The sequence below is a fragment of the Hirundo rustica genome, chromosome 2 (genome assembly GCF_015227805.2).
Source record: "Hirundo rustica isolate bHirRus1 chromosome 2, bHirRus1.pri.v3, whole genome shotgun sequence".
NCBI lineage: Eukaryota > Metazoa > Chordata > Aves > Passeriformes > Hirundinidae > Hirundo > Hirundo rustica.
The window spans coordinates 40,519,484-40,538,674 of NC_053451.1; the positions used below are offsets into that span (position 1 = coordinate 40,519,484).

The 19,191-nt window shown below is 34.9% G+C and overlaps 1 protein-coding gene across 4 annotated transcripts in view; it reads left to right on the forward strand.

The window, feature by feature from the left end:
- Positions 1 to 19,191, forward strand: part of CNTN5 (contactin 5) — a 611,680-nt gene that overhangs the window by 457,875 nt on the left and 134,614 nt on the right. For all 4 annotated transcript variants that reach the window (XM_040056169.1, XM_040056168.1, XM_040056171.2 and 1 more), the window contains exon 9: positions 9,174 to 9,276. In XM_040056169.1, the coding sequence (XP_039912103.1) occupies positions 9,174 to 9,276 (103 nt within the window). The remainder of the gene's footprint in view (positions 1 to 9,173; positions 9,277 to 19,191) is intronic.

The window sequence follows — 19,191 nt, forward strand, 5'->3', positions numbered from 1 at the left end:
GTAGAATAGTTGAAGAACACTCTCAAACAGCACACAACAGTTCAAAGACACTATTTGTAAAACAGTTAATCTAAAAAAGTAGAGAGAGAAAATAACTCAGGATGGTCTTTTGACAATATAAAAGGGTTGAACCCAGGGGGCTATGGGGCTCTTACAGGACAAAAACAGGGAAAGGCTGGGAAAAAATTATGTCCCAGGATTCAGTGTAGAGAAAGAACTCTTCAGCTGCAAAAGCTTGCGTTGAGCTTAGTCTGCATTTGAGTTCTCTTATGTTAACCTCTCTATGGGGATTTTTAATTGCTATGTCTTCCCATTAGTTTATAGAAATACTATATGCTGGAAGTGTAGTTACCTTTTAGAATTAGCTTAAATAGCTCAAAATTCTAGCTATGTAGCAACTCGCACACCTTCTGCACTGATGTTTTCTTGTTTCACTCCTTCTCCTCATGATTTATGAAACTTGCACAAAGAAAGAATTAACTGATACATATACAGAATATACAAAGCCCAAAATAACTGAACTTGGAAAAAAAGTTCCTCTACATTCAGCTCAGGATTAGGAATGGTGTTGCATTGAACCATAACTATTAGATTTCAGACAGAAGTATGTTGGCAATATTTCAATTCTTTGTGACTGAATTCAAATTTGTGCAAATTGATAATGAAAGTAACCTTTACAGCTGTATAAGGTTTCAGATTATGAAGAATGGTCCTGAATGTTATGTGTCTTAGTGCTCAGGCTCTTAGATACAAATTCACCAGTGACTGCTGCTTTGCAGTCATAGGGTGTGGCATAATATTCAAATAAAAATTACTTGTCAGTTTGGAATTCTTGCCAGTGTAGCAAAATAATTTGATTGTGAACAACCATAGTTTTGTTTGAAGTTAAAACTGCAGCAAGTAGGGAACAGGATGATTTGTTGCTATTGGATCTAAAACAATGGTTATTTAAATATTTGTTGCTGATGACAGAGTAATTTCAGTGTTTGGTCTTTCATGTTAAGGAAATAATAGATTCCTTGTTTTGCATGGTTATATGAGCAGTCTCAATCAATTTTTTTTTTTTTTTTTTTTTTTTTGGAAGCTTTTTCCAGGTAATTAGATACAGTGAATATTAGAGCAACACTATTTCTTGCAGTCGCGTTCTAATTGATCAGAAGTGAGGAAAATACTCTCTCTGGGCATCACAATAGTTTTGACACTTCTGACACCCAGTTGGAAAGGGAATATTCTGTTTTCATCCTGTAAAACAACTTTACAGGGTGCAAGGAACAAAAAATTAAGCTTAAGGTCATATTTGAAGTAGAAACAACTATGTCATTTCCTATAGGAAAAACGAGATCCTTAGAGAACTGTGAACATTTCATCAGGAAGACAATTAAAAACTCCATAAAAATTGGATCCTCTTCCTAATCGCTTAGATTAAGTAATATTTCCCAGGTTTCTGAATATCTTTTGTGAGCTTGTCCTGGATGAATATCATGCAATTGGAAAAGAGAAACAACAAACATTGGCCAGTGATGCCTAAAAGAAATCTGCCATATATTTCCTGTGCCAGGTTCAACGGAATCTCATTCCCTGTAAAAACAAAAAGGAATAAAAATCCCCATGATTTGGTTTTCCTTGACCTAGGCCTTCCAAGAAAAATGATATGTTGACTAGTGTAGTGAGTCCTTCTTTTTCTTGATGTGTATTGCTGCTCAGAAAAATTATCTACATACCTAGTCAGTGAAAATGTTCAGGTTTCCATGTTTAGATAAAACTGTATAGGCAGAAATCTTCATACTGGAATGTTGTATACAAGCCATTCACATGTCCTCACTCATCTCTGGATGTACAAATGGTGAAGTTTGGCTTCATCCAATGCCAGAAGGAGAGCTTAAATGTCATTTTACAAATATGTGGGAAATTGATGAAGTCTAGGTTATTAGTCAGTAAAGACTTTTCTACATAGAAAAAGACTGGAGACTCATTCACAATTACTGCTCCACATCTTCAAACACAAGCAAACAGAAATCTCTACAGCCCAGTCTGTACACTAGAAATTTTGGGCTCTCATTTGAAGAACTAAATAATATAAAAATGTTTCCCTCATTGCTTATTCTATTATTGCTTTTGTGTCTTTAGGGTTTGGACTCAGTTCCTTTTATTTCAATCATGAAACAGCTGTTTACCATTGAAAATTAAGCACTTTTAGTTGTTTTTGATGTTTAAGAGAGGCAGAAAACTCATTTGCATCTATGGCATACATACATTAGATATAAATAACAATATGTTTCAAGATAGTAATACTATTTCTAGAAAGGTCTTTCCAAAAAGAGTTCAGAGTTCTGTGTTACTGATGAACTAGTAAAATCCAGTAGGAGTAAAACATGGATTTTAAAGTGGTGAGAGTAAAGTGATGCTTAAATTTTAAACACTTTTTTTTAGCTAAATGGGACTTTCTTTCACATTTATTCCTCTGTAATTAGCGATACATTAACATCCTAATTCTTAGTTGTAAACTAGGATTTATTCCCTTCTTGTGCTGTATTCATTATGATATTTTTTCTGGACTCTGAATTACCAATTTTTCTTTCATATTAGTGTATATTCCAGTAAAGACCTCTTTCCATCCAGTGATATGCAATAGGATTTACTCTCTCACAAATGAAAACAATGTTGGCACTTTAGTATTATTTCACTTTAGTGCTTAGTTCAGTGCATTATAGAAGGCAATTTCATATGAGCATTTTCAAGGCTTATCAAATGAGGAATTGATAGCTGAAAACCTGGCTGAGAGATATCTAAGTGGAAGGAATGCTGTGGACTGTTATCTTAAAAACAACCATCCCCACAGTAAATTTTTAGGGACTTACAGCAGGCCCTGGTCCTTCCATATAGAATAAGATTAATAGCAGGTGAGTCAATAAACTCTTCCCAGTGCATTTAAAATCTCTGCTGCAGACCAGATACAATGGTGGGTATCATCATTATACTTGAATTATTTCAGTTTGTGCTATCAATTTACTCTCATTGTACATGTAGATATTCAAGGCTCTCACAAACAAATGTTTGGAGATATTAAATGGTTCAGGTCTTCAGGGAAAGTGCTAAATATTCATTTGCCACCAAGGGACCCACACCTTAGACGACCTTAGTTTTCATCACAGATTATAGATAGGAGAAGAATTGAACATTCTGTAAGCGATTTCTTAGGCATTTTCTTGGATTTAGACACTTATTCACACAACAGATCCTCATTACAATGTGATAGGATACTCAACTTTTGATCTGTAAAAATATTAAAAAATTCTTATGCAGCAGGATGAGTTTATCACTCCTCAAGAGATTTCCCAGAAACTGAGAGAAAGATCCAAATTAGTAAGAATTTAAATTGAAATTGTCTTTAGAGCTTTGTCCAGGATGTAAGAAAACCCTGTTAACATTCCGACACTGTCTCATTAAGACCGTGGACTTTGTGCAAACCCCTCAGATGAATATTCTTAGTCACTGAGCTGGGAGAGTTTTATCATTTGTTAACAAAATTATAGCAAGTATCAATCCATGCCTAATCTTTCTCCTGGATACAGGAAATATTTGCCTTTCATTTTGTCCTAAACGTTCTGATGATGTTTAGCCAGGAATCTTAGAATCTTTTCTATCTACTGTCTTAAAGGTTTATCAGCCACTTATTGAAATACTCCCTGTAACCTGTTCCATTCAAAATTAGGCTCCAAAGGACGTTAAAGAGCTATTATTGAAAGAGTACAAACACAAATCATTTTAGCTGAAAGGATTTAAGGAGCTTTCATGTTTTGGGAGATGTAAGAGGGTAGTTAATATCTGGATGATTAATGAAAGAAGCATTAGACTCTGAACTGCTGAATAAGAGAACATGTGATGATTTCTCAGCAGTCAGATCTTTTTTTGCTCCCATGAAGGAAAAATATCTTATTGTATGGATGTGTCGGTTTTTCCACACTCTTCATCTGAGCTTGTATAAGTCATGGATTGGCAGGCTAAATGAAGAGGTATTGCAGCAAAGCAATAATGTCTGGTATCCTGTCTGTACTCTTTCCCTTGTAGCTGAAAGAACTGAAAATCAGAAACTGATCTTGCTTCTTAATTCCAGTCTCCATTTCCATTAAATGGTCCATAGTGGATAATGTAAAAAATTTTAGCTGCAGTAATATCTGTAAATGTTTGAAATTTTATTGCATCTGTTCCTGTGATATGTAAGTGCCTCAAAATCAATATTTATCACATTGTTATGTCATGTGTTTTTTTTTTTTTTTCCATAGAAAAATGAAATGCAGACATTATAGCTTCGGGTTCGTAAGACACTGAGTAGCAGAGTGCAGAACTCAAGTCACAGATTTACAAGGGGGAAAACTTGTTAAATAAAACCCCTTATTAAAAGTAAACCTGATTTTCTGAATACTTTTTTTTTACTTGGGTTGGAGAATAATTACTTTGTGATAACTGCACCACTGTAAAAAAAATATCTGAAGGAGAGATATCTTCTATAAATATTGAGGCCCCTTTCTGGCTAGATGACTAACAAGCCACTGATTCTAACAAGGTCAAACTGTGCTTTGTCCTGGGATATGCTCAGTCATTTAAATCCGTGTCTTCTTTGGTAATCAGAGAGAGAACAAAAGGATTGTTAGCTTTTAAATCTCTCCCAGCCAAGAAGACCCTGCCTGAAAAGGCAGAGACCCAAACACTGGAACATTTGAGGTGGAATGACATATTTCAGAATGAAGGACAGGGATAAGATTTACTTAAAGAAACAGTAAAGTTTGGCTTTAAAACTCTAATTTAAAAACTCCATTTCTAATCCCGGACCAAATTTTGAGATACACTAAACTAGATGTATTTTGAAGAGATATGTTTCATATTAATCACAAATTCAGTACTTTTATACCCAGATCTGAACTCTAGTGAAAGACAAAGCTTGTGAAGTAGGGAGTGTAGTAAACTAAGCAATTAGTCTAAAAAATAGTGAACGATAGGGGTGAGGCCTTGAAAGGTAAAGGATTTTCAGGAAGGGTCCATTTTCATGGGAAGGCAGAGCACAGCAGCCCTGAGAACAGCATCCTATTGCTCTGTAGTGCCCAAACCACATCAGTTCTGTGATTTGTTAGCTGCTTGAAAATCGTATATTATGTTTTTATTCTCTGCTGATCAATTTTATTTATTGTTGTATTTCATGTTTGATAACTGCATATAAAAAATGACTGAGAGGATTTTTTATGGCCCTAGCCAAACTTCCATAAGAGAGTCATGTACATAAGCCTGAGATAGATTGATTCCAGTGCCCATAGCTCAAAACCTCAATATTTCTCAAAAGTTCAGGTTCCTTTTAGCATCTAACACAAATGAACAAAAATCTTTATGAAAATGCAGGTGGTGGTGGTTTTACCATCACTGTACGGACTAAAACAGAAGCTGGAGAGCTAAAGAGCCTAGAGGAACCACAGCCATGGCAGAGCAATTATAGTGTAATGTGGGAAGGTAAGGCCTTAACAATTCCCTTAATATCTATGCAATGGCCTTCATGGTTTCAAAGATCATAAATAATAAGGATGAAAAATATCACTCTGCAATAATAGACTTTTGTTTCCTAATTTTCATTGGGACACCAAGCAATTGCTCAGTAATTTTTATACATTTCCTGCCATTTGCTGCAGGCATGTCGCTTTCTAGGGTAGCAATAACCCAGAAGAACAGGACATGGTACAAAGCATCAGCTATCAGCATTTCATTAAGAATATAAAATGATGGCATGACATGCTAAGAGCATTCCGTACGTGTACACATTGCACTTACCAAAGGGACTTTTAGTAAGTTAAAAACATAAGATCTGGAAGATAATATTGTCCCTCAGATGGGTACAGATGTACTGTATTATTTTAAAGGCAAGAATAATTTAATCCTATTTTAAGTTCTGCTTTTATTCATGGCTAAAAAAACAAATGTTAAATACTATATTGCAACTCAACACAATTATTTTGCAGAACAAAGCCTTACCCAAAAGTAAAACCACACTGTTTTTAATTTCATTGAAACACAAAACCTGTCAGTGAGTGTGAACAGTCAGCAGATGTCAGAGGTTTAAGAGGAACACTTTAGGAATATAACACCCCATCAAAAAACATAAGTGAGCTATTTTCAGCAGCGTTCACTACAAGGGAACATCAGAGATTCCCCTATCAGGACTGAAGTTCTTGTAATTGAAGTATAAATGGAAAAAATCTTGGAAGAAATATTGACACTACACATAATGACAAAACTCCAAGGCCCAATTTTGGTATGGAAGGAAGTGGAATGTACTGTTTTTCTTCACTGAGCCGTAGGACTAAAAGGAAGGTAGATAGGAAAGTTGGTGAGGTTTTTGTTGTTGTTGTTGTTGTTTTGTTTTGTTTTGTTTTGTTTTGTTTTTTTGTTTGTTTTCAAAAAAAAGAACTCCTAAGAACATCCGAGGAATAACAGACCACTTGGTCTGACTTCTGTGTCAAGTGTGTTAGTAGAAAATGCATTAAAATGTATGATCATTAGGATTGTATTTAGCACATTATCATACAGTCGTCTTACCACACAGTCATATACCAACAACACAGCTTTAAACAAGAGAAGTCATGCTTCAGTCTGTCTACAACTTTCCTAAAGAGTCTAAGAACAGAAATGGCCAAGCTGCTTTCATTTCACATTGTTCTTTACAGGGTCACCCATCAAAGGCTGTCGAAACAACTAAATTCTTAGAGGAGCTGAAGTACAGCAATTAAAAATAGATTTTAAAAAATCTACCTATTATATGAGTATCTAAACAGTTTGGAGAACTGGGAGACTGTCAGTGAAGACTCCTCTGGGACTTCACTCTTCAACATATAAACTATCTGGAAACAAAATTAACAGGGAAGTAGAGAAGATTGTTGATGTAGAATTATTCCAAATTTTTAGAGTTAAAACTAACCCTGAAAAGCTACAAAAGGATGTTGTGATAATAGAAATAGCATAGATAGGCAATAAACCATGTCACCACCACCAAATTTATATAATACCTAAAAATATGATACCTTTATTAGATATTATCAGTAAAGAGATTAGCTCAAGTACAAATCAGCAAATAGAACTGAATTTTGTGGAACAAACAAAAAAATTCCAAGGAAAAAATAGTGTAGTAGAAAGATCTGCATCCTCATTGTTGCTGTGCTGTTTCTCGTCTTTACATTTCAGAGTGATAGAATGGAATTTGAAGAGGTGCCACGGGGGCATTAGGAATGTTTATTAAAGATTCTTTTTAAGGAAGGTTTAGTGGTCTGTTAAAGATAAATTTAAAAGGAGATATGATAGATATCCTGTAAAACCATATCATTGGCAAACTGAGATAAATCAGAAACTAGTATTTATAATCAGAAAAAAAAATTCCAGAAAACAGTAAACGAAGTCACAAGGAGTGTAACTAAATTATAAATTTATTGAAGTGTTACAAGCCAGTGGGAGCACATTTTTATGACCTATTATACCAGACTTCAGTCTAGGCTAAGGGAAATTTTAATTGACTACCATTTTCATGGCCTGGCTTTATTTTAATACCCAGGACACACATGGTTTTGTTTTTTTTTTTTTTTCTTATTAAAAAAATTCATAAAGCAATGTCAATACACTGACTTAGTCATGTCTTGGAGGAAATGGGTCAGTATTGCTAGCACATGTAATACTTGCAGGATTATGTTTTTCGAAAAAGAAATTTGCTGCCTATAAAGCCACATTATTTATAGAATTACATGATTTGACATAAAAGCATTTTATGCTTTCTGCCTCTATAATTTGATTCACTTATGAGACACATTTAGATTTTCAAATTAGACTTGAGCCCCTGACGAAACATTCAAATGCATATATGTTCAGGCTTCCTCCCAGAATCAAGCTTCAGGAGCCTGAGTGACAGGGGGAAAATGAGGGCACAGCCCCACTGGAAACTCTTGAGCCCCATAAGGAGCATTTGAAGGCTAGGAATGTATGTTATGCAATTTCAGTCTTATGTATTGTTTTTAGGTCTCGTAAGTTGTGGGTTGTTTTTCCATCTATCCCTGCCAGTTGTTATTGTCTCAGCTGTAAAACTCATATTCTTCTGCTTCTTACGCTTTCTTTTCTTTCTTGCACAAGAGATCTCTTTTCTCTCCTTCCTTTTCATCTCTTGTTCCTATCTGCTTGCTTTAGAGGGGTTTTTTTATTTTTTTGAGAATCTTGACTGATTTTTATAGATTTAGACTCGTCTTCTTGTTACTTTTTCAACAAGTCAGATTTTATTCAGTTTTCCTCATCTAAAAACCTGAGCAATTCTTACTTTGTTAAATACACCCTTTTGTTCCTGAGTATTTTCTAATCCCATAGCCCAAATTCCACCTAACCAACAGCTGTTAGAGTCATATTCTTCTCCTTCCATGCTGACTATGATATTTCTTCCTAGTGGCACCAAATACAAATGTCTCACCTCACCTTATAAAACATACCTCCACTTCCCTATTGATTTCTCATTTTCTAAGGTCTTGTGATTCACCAAAGCTGTCAATCATTCTACAGGAATCCTGAGATGCCTTTATTGATTTCCATTTTTATATTTTCCCATTCCTGAATGTTTCCCCATTTCCTAGAATGCTATCTTACAGTATTGTCCTGAAAAGATATCTGCCAAATTAAATGTCTCACTGGAAATGCCACAACTGAATTTTGCATGTCTACATATCTGTGCTTGTATCTGTGTACACAAATGCTCCTGCATAATTTGAGGGGGTTTTGTTGAGCTTACAAGATCCTCAGTCAAACACAGCATGATATGTTGATTTATCCATCATAATTCTCAATGTATTGGTAAACAAAGATTTGGTCTATGAAAATTCTTGCTCCTCTATTGATTGGCCGCTGTAATCTTTGAAAATTTAAATATTAACCCAAGTTTGAAAAAATAAATAATTTTTTTAAGCTCAATTTTCTGCTGCTGGTAGACTGAAGAGCATTTTAGTATATATATACTGGACCTGAGCACAGTATACCAGATCAAGTGGGGCTATCTCCCTTGATTTCCAGCTTTACTGCTGGGCAGATTCAAAAAGCAAGCCACGGGTCTTTCTGTGATAATGGAAAACTGATGATATTTCAAATTTTAAACATTCACTATTTTCCAGGTGTGATGGGGGAATATGAACCAAAAATTGAAGTCCATTTTCCTTACACAGTTACAGCTGCAAGGGGAACTACTGTTAAGATGGAGTGCTTTGCACTTGGAAAGTAAGTACAGATTCTTTCATAATTGGACATCATTGTTTATTAAGACGAGACGTGCCTGATTTGTGGTTTCATTATTTTGCTGGATTTTGTTTTTACAGACAATCTTTAATGCACTCTCAAAAGAACAAATTGACTAAGAAGCTAATTATGAACTCCCTGCTCAGTCATTTCTGTAGTCAGGAATTCAGTCAGTCATGTTAACACTGTCTCAGTCAAAATGAAAAGTACCAATCTCAGAAACAAAAAGAGAAAAGATTTTTAATTGAATTTTTTACCAGATTCACACCCATTTATTCACTGGGATACTACAGACCAGTATATTACAGTTTGTTCTATGCCATAATTGGAGAATAAACAAACATTAGTAGAGTTTTCTCCCCTCCACCATATTTATAATCTATACATGAAGCTAAGAGCACAATGTCTTGATCATGGCCTAACACACTTTGTGGCAGTGCCTACTCTATAATTTCTACCTGACCTAACAGCACTAGTACAGAATGGGTGTTTGCTATTCATGTCAAGCATTTTTTTAGGTGTTTGTTGATAACAGTTTAGAGAGAGAAAGTATGAGAATTTGAAACTAAAATTACTTCTAAACAGTATTCAGATAGCAGAATATAGGATGAAATTCATAGCGTTTCAGTTTTGTGGTGGTAGTTACTATTAGTTACTCAAGTTACTGTTATCACTGCTCCCAAAAATAAGGTTGGCAATTTTAGTATACAGCCAGACAGAACTAAGTCAATTCTAGCGATTCAAAGGGATTCTTTCCTCTTCACATACATGCTGCTAAAAACACGTTCCTTCAGTGATGTTTCTCTAGAGACCTAAAAATTATAATGGATAGGGTTCTTTCCAAAATACCTCATCAAATTCTGTGTGGTGTGTTGAAAAAAATCTCACCATAATGAATTCTTTTCAGTTCCTTTTCATAATGATGTTCTTTTTGGACATCTTGCCCCTAGTCTCCAAAGTTATGGTGCTGAATATCATATATCTCGCTTGCTTTTATAGTTCATGGTTTATTAAAAAATATATGTTTCTTACAGCATGGCCTTGATTAAGAAAAAAAGGAAGCATTTGTCTTTTTAACTCCTTTGGAGGAACTTCACAAAGGAGTTAGCTTGAGAAACACTAACACACCAATTCTTACTTACCTAAGGAGAAACAAAGCATAAGAGGTTAGGAGTTTTAAGACAATAGTCTGTTTTCCTGATGCTCATTCCTTCAGCTTGTTCAGCAGATCTGATTTTCCAGACTGACTCTTCAAAGCCTATCTCTGCTACCTCAGAGGACTTTTTAAATGTTTTTATAGCCCTTTTGATCTTCATGTGTCACTGACCACTGGATTTTTTCTGTTCAGTTTTTTCTCTTAACAGTTCCTAATTACTGACTGGATGATATATATCTGAAACTTACTCCCTTCTTGCTGCTTTTTCATGTTTGCCCAATACCAAGATGCTCTCAGTGTGCAGGTCAACAGAAATTATACACAAATAATTAAAGATAAATTCTGACAAAGTTTTTCAGTTGTATATATTTAGGTTCGGGGAAGTTGATGAAGAATCAGGATGAAGCCAACACAGTCCAAACAAAAACTGGGAGACCATAGACCTCATGGAGGGAGCCATTATCAATAGCAGCTTTTGCAAATTCATTCCCAACATAAATGTAGGCAGTAGCTTAGAAAACAAATGTGAGACAAAAACTTTTGTGGGGTAAAACACAAGTCTTATGTTTTATATAGTAAAGATGAGCAAAGAGGTATATGACAGAGGACAGAAAAGCAATAAATGGAGAGAATCCCTGAGATACTGAAATAAATGAGGAAAAGGGCTGTTTCTGTAGAGGCTGATGGCTCCAGGCTCTCTCCTGACAGAAACATTGCCAAGTCAATAGCTGGCAATGAGGCCCTTTTAGACTCTGGCTATGGTTGAAGCAGTAACCAATACATTACTTCTTATTTTCCTCATTTTGCTGGAATTAAATTGCAGTTACTGACAGATTACAAGTCAACTTTCCAGAGAAAAGTAGGTATGACACATGTTGTCCTTTGCAACCATCACTGAAAGGAAGAAACAGACCTACTGGTACCTTCCATCTTCAGCACCATGAGATTTAGTAATCTGTCTCAAAAAGATTCAATCACAATTCAAGAAGGAAGGTGAAGCTGACAGGAAAGACTTCAGTTAGGTTATTTCCTCTTTTTTTTTTTGCTGCTAATCTTTAAAAAACAAAATATCAAAACCTGATGGTCAAGGAATTCAAGGTTATCTAATAAGATAATTGACCCCATTTGCTGCTATTGTCATGAGCAGCTATTTTTACCATGCACATTCCTTATCTTCTTTTCCCAGCCATTAATGCACAATCAAATCAGCTGAGCTGAAATTACTTTCAACTTGATATGGTAATAATTACATGAATGACATTTCAGGCACCATTTGAAACCTGGAGGCTGAGATGAGATGTAGAAATGCATCAAATTTCCTATTAATTTTCATAATTTTCGTTTTCATAATTTTCTTTTTTTGTCCCCTTCTCTTATTCCTGATGCCCTGTAGGGGTTGTTGCTTCTTACATTGCCATGAGTCCTGTTTGTTAAACTGAATCAACAGCTAACCTGTTCTTTTTTTATTTAGTATTTTGAAACTTGGTATTTTGAATTCTTATTGTAAATAACTCTGGGGCTATTACCATCTCAAAACAAATACGCTGCTTTTTGCTGGATTTCTCGTGCTTTAATTTAGCTGTCTCTGCTCTCTCCACTGTAATTGTGAGAATGACAGATGTTCCAGTGAGATTTTCTGAAGTAGATATTTGGCAAATATTCCAGGAAGAGCCTCGTCTTTAGTTACTGATTAATGATTTATTAATAGTGTTTATTTAGCACTGTCAGTCACTATGGCTGAAAGAATTAAATAAATTGAAGCTCTGCAGATTTTGTCTTCAAACTAAAGTCAAATGTCTTAATTGCTTGACAGAAAAAAAATCTGAGAGGGATTTTATTCTGACCCAAGCAATATGTAGCTGCTTCAGTTACAAGTGAAAATATTATGTTACTGGTGTCACTTACAAATAGACTTTGTAGTTCTAAAGAATTCAAAGTAATGCAGGAGTGAAATATCTCAAGATTATCTTATTTGTACTAGATAATGCTTCTTATCTTGAGCATCAGTCATTGGCTAAGAAATCACTGCATAAATCAATGATTTACTGCTGAGATTTAACAAGACATGAAAAACAGAGGAGCCAAATAAAATTCACTGCATATATATCAGAATGTGCATTTTGCAATTAGTGACCTTTTGTGGTGGATATAAGTGCTAGTCTGAGTTTGCTCTTATAGACATATTCACTGCCACATCTACACAACAATTTATGTTTCAATTACACCTATCTTTCATATATACGACATACAGATATGCCTTCTGCCACCCATTCATTTATGTAATTTCTATTAGAAATACTTGAATTTTTTTGTTCTCTAGCAAAACCAGGGATCATATTTTTTAAAATCTTGCTAAAAAACCATCAGCAATTGCAAGGTATTGAGATCTCTTTATTTTTATCTTTTCATAATAACAGAGTACTTATTTTTAATTTACAGAATTGCTACATCCTGATTAATATTTACATAGAACATTGTTAAAATAAATAACTGAAAAGAAAAAGAAAAAAATCTGGAAGAATTCAAATCATCTAAATTAATAAAAAATAATTCTAAACAGCAGTATGTTAATGTTTACTTTTAAGTTAACACAGTTTTCACTCCTTGTGTCTTCTTTTATTTAAAAAGACAAGCTAATAAACTAATAAATGAGCTAATGGGAAATGCAGTTTCTGTTTGTAGTCCAGATAATCCTGATCTTCTACGTCCATTTCAGTGTCAGACCTTGGACTTCTTATGTAAATCAGGAAGACAGATTAAGACCTTGTTCTTAGGAAAAGTTCTGGTGAAGATAATATTGTTTTCCTAGTTGACACTTTTGCACAAAGTACAGCATTCCTGGTTTTCCTAGGAAAAACCTGACCCTCTCACTTCAGCCTTCTCCTTAGTGCATTTTTGTTTGTGCATTACACCAGACTACTATTTTGTTTTCCATATAAAAGTCACATTTTATTGTTTTTCCGGCTCTAGTCAGAAAAAAATATAGAGTTTGTATTATGATATTGCCAGCAGCCAATTTTGAGTGAGTAATCATATTTTATTTCTCATTAAAACAAATTACAAGATGTGGGACATGGCAGTACTTGTAGATTACCAGAGTTTTCAGTCTTTTCTTTTAAAATAAGGGCCACATATACTGCTGAAAGGATTGTTTTGCTATTAAAAAAAAAAAAAAATAATAAAAAAAAACTTTATTTATAATATGGTTATTCCTAAAACACATAGATCAACACACCTGTATTTGATTCAAAAGAAATAAAAGAAACAATAGACAACAGTGCTGATAGACAATTTTTCTTATGACCCATTTGCTTGTTTTTCTGTTTTTTTGGGAGATATTTTGTACTTATGCTATTTCTGTACAATAGTAACATACACGTAATATACCAACATTCTTTTCAAATGCTAGGTTATTTCATTTTGGTAATGTCAAAATTATGGGTTTTGTGTTGAAATATTCTTAATTAATTACAAGAATAATTTAACAATATTTATTTTATTACTGAATTACAGCAAGGCTGTTTTGATAGATGTGTTGTTCATTTTGTCATATTTAATGTTGCCCTAATAATTCTATTGTTAACTTTGTTTGGAAGAGATTTATAGCTCAGTTGTAAGCATTCATCCCATTTGTAGTACTGCGTGCAGCAACTCAGCAGAAAGTCCATTTAAAAATCTAGCTTTCTAAATGAAATGAACTAAAAAGAACCTGAAGCTACATATATTTAAGTCACACAAGTTAATGAAATTTAGTGACATTTAATCTAAGAAATGTTCAAAAATATTCTCTTGAAACAACGAACTCTGAATCAATTCAAATTAAGAAATATCTCAAAGTTTTTAATCCATTAAATATAGTATTTTTTTGTAGTCTTCTCTGCCTGGTTTTCTTTTATCAGACTTTCCTAACTGATCTACAAGCTTTTATTAAAAATACCATTATCTGTTTTATGTCACTATCAATATTTTCATTGCAGACTTTATACCTGCTGTAGATACGCCATCCTGGAAGTATTTAAGGTTGGGCTGGACAGAGCTCTGAGCAACTTGGTCCAGAGAAAAGTGTCCCTGCCCATGTCGGTGGGGCTGGTACTCAATAATCTTTGTTTCCTTCCAACTCAAACCATTCTATTAATCTACGTAGGGAGAGCTAATCAAATATTTTTCAATATTTAGAAATAAAGGCAAAGTTTTTGGATAAGTGAGTATAATGCCTAAGCAAAGATAAAATAAAAAAACTAAATAAAAAAAACCCCTTTTTGATCTGGTGAAGAGAATTTGACTGTAACTGTGGAGAATTGCGTGAAGTTTCTGAAGAAGTTATTTTTGCTAGTGTGGCTCATTAAGCCAATGACACAGGGCAAGGACTACGAAGCAGGATTCTAGATATTGCAAATATTTTTGCAGGTGTAAAAATATAGGCTTTGCAAGTCCTTATTTTAAAGGGTTGTTTCAGTGAGGTCTGGTCAATGTCTGGGAAATAATGTAATGATGACGAGAATCATTTCAGAAATGAGGGTTAAAGGCAGCCAGGAATGAATCTTTGGTCAGAGGTTTCACAGTACTTGATTCCTTTCTTTTCTTCATCTACCACATAATTATATGTGATTTTTGGAGGAACAAGAAGTTCACAAACAATAATTTCATAATGAGTCACAGATCCAGGTTGCACACTTCTCTATCTAGCACATGCAGTTATCCATCTGGTCTCTACACACAGGGGAATAGAAGATTCCAGCATTGTACCATTGCTTTCTAACTTCAAAGGACTGACTTTAACCCTCTCTGCTCCTCAAATCTGTAACATATGGCTTTTTACTTTCAGACCACCAGTTAAAACTGGCAGCTAGCCTTCCATATATTTCTCCTTGACTTCTGTCCTCTAGTTGGCTCATCTTGGCAAATCCAATATTACCTACTGGTCTTGAACGTTTCTGAATAGGTCTTCCAAGATTCTTCCTCCAGGTCTGGCAGGAGGCATTTCCTGTTAAAAACTGTCAAGAGACTCAGTCAAGATGTTCCCATAACCAGACCCCTTCCCAGTAATTTACTGTGAAAAAAGGTCTCGAGGATTTCTATTCTGGGATCAGACTCTTTTCTAACCTAAGTCTCCATGTTATCAGCATGAATCCACATCTTGCTTCAGCCCTGGTGTTGTGCTGAGGAGTGGCAGAGCTAATGTACTGGTGATACTCCAACTTAAAGTTAACCACTGTTAACTTCACTACACTGAAACCCAGGGGCATTGACATGAGTGAGCAGTCAGGGCAGCAAGCAGCAGATGAGTATTACTGGGTATAAACATGACAATGGAGCGTGTTTCACTGGTTCATATATATGTATATATATACATGTATACAAAATAAAAAAGGACAATAGCATCTGAGATATAAATTGGTCTTCATTGTTTTTAGGGCCAAGTATGATGGTTCTGCTGTCAATGTATTTGGGATATGTCAGCAGATCTTTATTTTTCTTCCTGAGGATAAGCTGCCTTTTCCTTGGACAACCATAGGAAGGTTCTCAGGGAGCGAGTGCTTCTTTGCTAAGGAGTCTGATCACTCATGGAATAGCCATTCAGCCCTGGAAGTTGCTTAGTTACTGTTTTTTGGAAAATATTAAGCTACTTCTACTTTTCCATGAACGCAAAACAGTCCTTTCCTCTTCCCACAATAATGGTGGCACACAGAAACACCTTTGATTTTAAAGGTAACGTGGCATTAAATAAAGCAAATCACTCTAGATGCTATGCGTCCAATTCATTGTTGGAACTTGGACTGAAATATTTAGTCATTTTCCTACATATAGCAGAGCTACTGTGATAACAAGGAATGCTAGTAAATTATCATTTTCAAGTCTCAAGCTAATTCACAGTGTAGAAGTCCACAGGTAGTAATTTGCCTCTACCATCAAAACCAAGGTTTAGCATGATGTTCTATTTTTCATCTACTGGTCACAGAGAAATGAATTGTCTGTTTTCTCTTTTTAAAACAGAAAAATCATGCCATAGAGTATTAATCTAGCTTATTTATTTGCCCAAAATGAAACTGCACAATAGATACAAAACTGATAGAGAAATACTTAAGTTCCATAGGACAAAAAATCATGTTGCTCCATGTCCCATCACACCAATTTTCTCTACGGGAAAAATATTTTGTTAATCCTAGCAAATGCCAGACCTGGAAGCTGTGGGAGTCAGTTTTAAATTTTATTGATAACAAAATAATTGCAAGAGGGATATAAACACTCTCTGCAGAACAGCATTTGTCAATGTCATACATAGGGATGTCCTTTCCCCTCAAGATAAGCTTGTGATGAGAGGAAGGAACCTTTTTAAAGACAGGAGTGTCATCTTCAAGTTGAGTTTGTTTATATGCCAAAAATAGATCCAGGATAATTTTTTCTTTTTTCTTTTTTTTTCCATCAATATCACATATTGTTTATATCAAATAAATATTCCTTAGACTTTCATCCATTTAAAGTTCATTTTTAGCTCATGTTAAATAAGTATTTATGTTATAAGGTGCTAGAGACAGACTGAATTTTGTTCCTGGTTTTCAGGCTGGATTTATTTTTGTCTTCTTTTAGGTGGACTTGCTCTTGAATAGACTTTATAATATTGTCCCAAATATTGCAATCATTCATAGCACTGTAATAAAGATTCTTTGGCAAATCTCAAGTAGCACTTTCAGGCCTCATTCTGCCTCACTCTAAATAGAAAAAAAATAGATTTGATTACTTTTACCTATGGCATAATGAAAATGGGAGAAAAACTTCCAAACTGTAATTCCCTATCAGTAGAAGAACATGATTCTTGAAGAAGCAATATTACCATTCCCTTCCCTTTCTCTCTGAGAATCATCAAAGAAAATTTATAAATGCTACTGAAAACTGTACTGAATAACTTGTGCAGCTTTGCTGTAAGTTTAAAGATGGAGGAGCTTTTGCATTTCAAACTTACTCTCCAGAAGCATACATGTAGACTTCCTCTCTGTGTCAGTGTCTGAGAGGATCAGAAGAAAAAAAATTCTAGCATTTCTCAAGAATAGACCACCAGAGTTACCTGTGTTATGTTTTTCTTCGGGATTTCCCACAAAGAAATAAATTTATATGGTACAAGGCATATGTACAATATGTACATTTTTGTACTTTGTCAGAAAGCCTTTATATAAATGTATAAGGCGCAAGAGCCTTAAATGCAGCACTTCTGGAAATCATCACACTCATTATCTTCAAACTCTCTATCTGATCAGCAGGTTCAAAGCCATCTTACACTCTTCAGACATGCTAGATTTGTATTTACGTTTGCACCCTCATTGATGGGATTTCATGATTTTGGGGATTTTTTTATTCATTGTAACTAGATCTTCTGGATCTGTACACATATGCTGGCCATATCTGTAATGCAGAGTCAGGACATCCCAGACCAATGTGCTAGCTACAGATAATCTGCCTGGACAAAGTTTGCAACAGAGAAAAATGGCACAGTTCTACTGCAGCAGTGTGGCCCTGAAGATCTGTATGAACACCTGACAAATACATGTCATCTTTTCAAGGAAATTTACTGCTTCAGAGCATTGTCTCTGACTTAAAATCATGAATTCTTCAGGTATTATCCCCTCTAGTAAAACAGCAGATATCATATGTCCTTTGCTTTTCAAGTTGTTTCAGACCCTCTTCTCAACAGCCTTGATCAAGTCACATGCTGGTGATAATTCACCTGTGGTTTCTTTAATACTTTTTAGAAGAATGTCCACTTCAGAATGCCCCTGATCACATGCTGAGGTAGGGTGTAATACAGGAACTAGAAAAAAATGGTTACTGGATGGCTGAGGAAAAAACAGAGCTTATTTCCATAACTTTTTAACAGACATGATGGCTCAATACCTCCTAAGTCTCACATTTAAATAGCATCTACAATATTATGATGACAGAAATATGGATGGAGTTTTGCAATGAGAACAATGCTGATTACGTAGGAGGAGATATTCAGCTCTTTTGTGTTATTTTTTTTACCTGTGCTGTTGTGATTTTATCAAGAGTAAATACAATTACCTAACTTTTAAATGCAAATCCAAAAGGTTGTGGAATAGCTTTTCCACTTTTCTCACCAGTTGTCAAACCAATACTTTTGCCTGTTGTGGTTCTTCTGTTCTTGTTTGATTACACCTTAATCAGGTGACTCATTTGTTCATGATGAACTCAAATTTAAGAATCTGGAAAAAATCTTAAATCAGCAAAACTGTCAGTTATGTCATCTAACTTAGGGTATTGGACAACTACTTTATCTAAATTTAGCTGTTGAATAGTTAGGTGTCAAGATTGAGACATCAGTTTAGTCTCTGATCAACCAGTAAAGAGAGGCTCTGGAGTGTAATTCACTGCAAATAATGAACCATTATAGAAAATTAATCATCTTTATACATGGCACTGTTATAGATGTTAGAGATTCTCTAACATGCCATAATTAAAAGCATGAAGAAAATGCTGTGGAACTGGATATGCAGCCAAGCAGGCACTGTCCTTGCTCTGTGCCATAAAGAAAAAATAGTGGTGATAAAGCATGTCCGCATTAATATGTGACACTCCTATCTGCAATAGATATTTTCAGCGCAACCATGGGCATCTGTTGAAGTGACTTGCAGACCTGGACTTGATCCTGCACACTGGCTGCAAGCTCATCACCATTTGCTTCTATACTTTTTTTAATTTTTAAGTCACCATACTCACAGCAGCTCTAT